Source organism: Odontesthes bonariensis, chromosome 2 (assembly GCF_027942865.1).
Source record: "Odontesthes bonariensis isolate fOdoBon6 chromosome 2, fOdoBon6.hap1, whole genome shotgun sequence".
NCBI classification, from domain to species: domain Eukaryota; kingdom Metazoa; phylum Chordata; class Actinopteri; order Atheriniformes; family Atherinopsidae; genus Odontesthes; species Odontesthes bonariensis.
Window position 1 is genome coordinate 6201436 of NC_134507.1, and position 4149 is coordinate 6205584.

The 4149-nt window shown below is 46.1% G+C and overlaps 1 protein-coding gene across 1 annotated transcript; it reads right to left on the reverse strand.

Moving 5' to 3' along the window:
• nkx6.2 (NK6 homeobox 2) lies at positions 1 to 2069 on the reverse strand. Its single transcript, XM_075483580.1, has 3 exons — positions 1248 to 2069; positions 416 to 588; positions 1 to 249 (listed from the first exon to the last, which is right to left on the reverse strand). Exons 1-3 carry the CDS (start codon positions 1666 to 1668, stop codon positions 1 to 3), a joined length of 843 nt encoding a protein of 280 aa, XP_075339695.1. The 5' UTR covers positions 1669 to 2069.
• Between the last annotated feature and the right edge of the window lie 2080 nt (positions 2070 to 4149).

Sequence of the window (4149 nt, forward strand, 5' to 3'; positions counted from 1 at the left end):
TCACAAGGTGTCCGAGCTGTTGCTGCACGGGCTGATCAGCGCCAGGTTGGTGGCCTTGTGCTTTTTCAACAGTCTCGTGATTTTCTCGTCGTCCGAGTTGGGGTCCAGCGGCTTGTTGTACTCGTCGTCCTCCTCGTTGTCCGAGCTCTCCTTCATCTTCTCCGTCTCCGAGTCGTGCTTCTTCTTGGCGGAGGCCATCTCCGCCGCGTGCCTCTTCCGCCACTTGGTCCTTCTGTTCTGGAACCAAACCTGTTGAGGAGAGCAGGGCGCAGATGCTCAACAGGTCCTCTTAAACTACAGCCTGAGCGACAAATGTCGGGCTTGAGTTGAACCTCTGAATCTACAGATTAAAGCGCACTATTTATTTATTTTTTTATCATTTCATTTATCTACAAATGCACCAAGCAGCCTTTACCTTGACTTGGCTCTCGGTCATCCCTAAAGAGTAGGCCAGGCGGGCTCTCTCTGGGCCGGCCAGGTATTTCGTCTGCTCGAAAGTTTTCTCCAGCGCAAAAATCTGCTGCCCTGAAAAAGTCGGCCTGGAGTGCTTCTTCTTGCCGTCCTTGTCCACCATTATGCTCGCCTGAGCTGGGGGGGAAACAGAGGGGGGGAATGAACATTAGAAACAGGTATGGTTACATGAGGGCAGAAAGAAGGGAATAGAGAAATTATACTGAAAAAAAGCAAGACATTTTTAAAAGTGTGCTTATTTCTGAGTCCAGGTGAGCCGAAAATATTCCTAAAATGCCTAGTATATATGTATATATATAGGCTATATATAAATAAATGTGTATATATATATATCTATACACATCCACACATGTACATACATATGTGTGTGTGTGTGTGTGTAATCGTTGTTATTATTATGCCAATGTGTTCTGTCAGCTGCCAGATTTTAATCTGAATCCATGTGTTTTTGCTGCTCAAATAATATTTTAACCTAATAATATTTCATAATATTTTTTATCCCCTTTTCAACAGCTGGTGAAGGTGAATTAGGGGTTTATATGTTCACCTTTTTTAAAATTGGTTTAAAATATATTTAAATCTTTGCGTTTTCAATTTTTTAGTTTATCATGTGGGGTGCCGAGCTTCCAAATGGCTTCATTAGGACCGGAAAATAAAAGAAAATAAATCTAAAAAAATCACAAGAGAGTAGAATTCACAGTAACCTCACAGAGAGAGAATAAAGACATCCCTGAGAAATTCGTGCAATTTGTAAATGATCCCCCTTCCACACTTACTCGGACATGGGACTCGCGGGTCCCTCCACGGGGAACCCTGCATCACCCCGGGCCAGAAGATGGGCGCCCTCCCCGGCAGCTCGGCCAGGGGCTTCGGGTACCGCGACACCGCCGGGCTGAAGTACATCCCCGCCGCCGCGGCGGTCGTCAGGCCGTTTATCCGGGGAAAGCCGGACAGAAGCTGCCCGGCGGTAGTGATCGGTCTGCCCAATATGTCGCTTATTCCGTGCGGGGTCGCCCCGGCGAGATGGGAGTTGAGGCAGGACAGCGAGGGCGCCTTGAAGCCCGCCGGGCTCTGCTGCAGCGCGTAGGGGAACAGGGACGTCTTCATCTCCGTCATGTTGTGCAACGCCGCCAGCGGGGTGCTGCCCAGGACGAACGCACTCTGCCGGTTAGCGTCCATCGGCCCGACCGCTAACATTTGTGAACATGAACCGCTGAACACGCTTAGATAAAAAAAATAAATAAAAATAAATAAAAAATAAATAAAATAAAGGGTATAAATTGAGGATGAATAAAGGCGCAGAACTGGTACACAAACTGGATCCAAACGACTTCTGACGCCTTCTCCAAAAAGTATCCTGGTTGAGGAGGAAGACTCAGAAAAACTTGAGAAAAGCAGAACTTCTCTCTTGGGAAGTTGAGAGAAACCTGGTGAAACCCCCAAAATGTCTCTCCGTGGGTTTGTTTTGGTGGCAGCCTGTCAGCTGGGGGGAGGCTTCATGCGTCCGCAGCAGGAATCCTCGCGGAAGTCGGGCGCTCTGATGATGTTTTTAGTGGTTTTGATGGGAACCATTAAGGGCTCGGCTCGTCTTTCCATAAATTGACTGACTGCCTCTAACGCTGGGACTGAAGCGGGACTCGCTGATAACAGCGCAGCCACCTGCAGGCGCGCTGCTCCCATTGGACGAGGCTGAGGAAGACGGCGCCCTGATTGGAGGAGACCAAAACTCCAGTGGACGAATGCTGCCTTGATGTGCTGTCGGAAATGGGACTTTTCACTCGGACTGACTGAGTTTATTCATGACAGGCAGGATGAGAGTGATCCGTGTAGCTATCATGCCGTTTTAGGGTATCAAAGCTGTTAGGCTACTAAAATATGTTCTTTGCACATTCACTTGTATATTATTTAAGCATTGAGCTGTTAATTTATCATAAAAGAAAATTCATGATAATGTACGTTTTCTGCACTTTTCTTCGTGGAAAGAGAGACTTTAATGTAAGGGGGGGGGGGGGGGGGAGGCCCTGAACGCGTCAGTAGCAACACTCTATTAAGACCTTTATCAGTGCTGTTAATGAAGCATCTCACACTGTGGAAATCATCATTGTTTCCTTAAATAACAAAGAATATCCATTTGCATCCGAAGTCATTATCTTATGCAACGTGAGTATATTAAAGGAAGAAAAAAAAAAAAACTAACCCAGCTGCAGAGCGTTATTCGGTGAATTTAGGTGTAAATCTTCGGTCTTTGACAAAGCCGAAAAGATGCTAAACTCGACCCTATTTTTGTTTGTCAGGACTTTTTGGGAACTTTGCCGGATGAGGCCGATTAAACTGAGTTATTCCAGCGGATAGCTTACTTCATCCCACCGTGAACACCTCCATTATTTACCGTTTTCTCCCCCCTCCAAAGCAGCTATTTGACAGAACTGCACAGAAGGATTCAGTCGTTAGAATTCGATAAAAGAGCAGCTGGGTTTACCACATGTGTGAGATAATCTGATGTTTCTTTTCTTTTTCTTTTTTTTCTTAGACAAACTGCGTTAATACGCTAAAGTGTGTGAGAAAGCTCGCGCGGCCCCAGTCATCACTCTGAGTGCTGTAATATTTTATGGAGATGTGAGAAGGTTGTAAGAGTGAAATATGGTCCGCGTTCGCGTTTGAAAGGCTCCGGCAAATGCACCTTGCTTCTCATTTGCTCACCGGGGGGAAAGACTGTGGGTTTTAAAAGGTTTTTCAACGCGAGGTGATTCACAATTTTGACTGTATTTCTTCACGTCGGAGGGATGCGGTGGGCACGCGCTTTCTAATTCAGCAAATGGCCCTCTATTTCTAATTTATATCCGTATATTTTCCTCTCTGATGATATGCATTCCTTTTATTAATCCGCTTTAAGGTCTTTCTGAAAACATCACTGTGAGGTATAGTGTGTGTGTGTGTGTGTGTGTGTGTGAGGGGGGGTAAATATCTATAACTTAGGCAGCACGCTGTCACGCACGCTCCCGAGGCCCTTTGGTATTTCTTCTTTTAGCGAAATGCCAGCAGGTTGAATATAAAGCAGTCGGTGACCGACCCGAGTGGAGATCAATGACAGAAAGATTGGCACTCCCCCCCCCCCCCCCCCCCCCCCCCCCCCCCCTCCAGCTCATCTGCAGCCAAAGACTGGAGCTGCCAAGCTGAGAAAACCATAATTACAATTTAACATAATGAACGGGTGGGATTGTTATCCCCTAAATTTCCAGGGGAATTTTAAAGCTTACACTCTTAAACTCAGATTTGTCACAGACACAGACCTGGGCTTCGGTGATTTAAATGAAGAGGGGGGGTGGAAAAAAACGATAAAATATCTATTAATAACTGTCATTTCTATTGGCCCACAAATAGCTGAGAGGATGACCTTACATTGCATTACAATCATTTCAATAATTCTAATGCATTTGCGACCAATTCCACAGTTGTATCTGACAACATGCACACCTGTTGCTCAGGTTACAGTCTATTTAACATCCCAGAGGAGCAGAAGGCTTCTTCATTGGTGTGATTCTTCTTCTTTTTTTCTAACGGGACCCAGGCCTGTGGATGGCGCCTGCACAGGGGCTTCGTTCTTCCACCCAGAGGAGGGGGGCTGGTTCTCAAACAACTGGAAATTGATCTTATCTTTGAGTGTCAACAAGGTGGAAG

What these genes read in the sequence shown, in the direction of transcription:
- nkx6.2 (XM_075483580.1), bottom strand. Translation starts at nt 1,668, where the DNA reads ATGTTAGCGGTCGGGCCGATGGACGCTAACCGGCAGAGTGCGTTCGTC. An exon ending in CCCGCGAGTCCCATGTCCGA is followed by an intron (nt 589 to 1,247) that starts GTAAGTGTGGAA and finishes TTTCCCCCCCAG; the next exon opens with CTCAGGCGAGCATAATGGTG. An exon ending in TGACCGAGAGCCAAGTCAAG is followed by an intron (nt 250 to 415) that starts GTAAAGGCTGCT and finishes TCTCCTCAACAG; the next exon opens with GTTTGGTTCCAGAACAGAAG.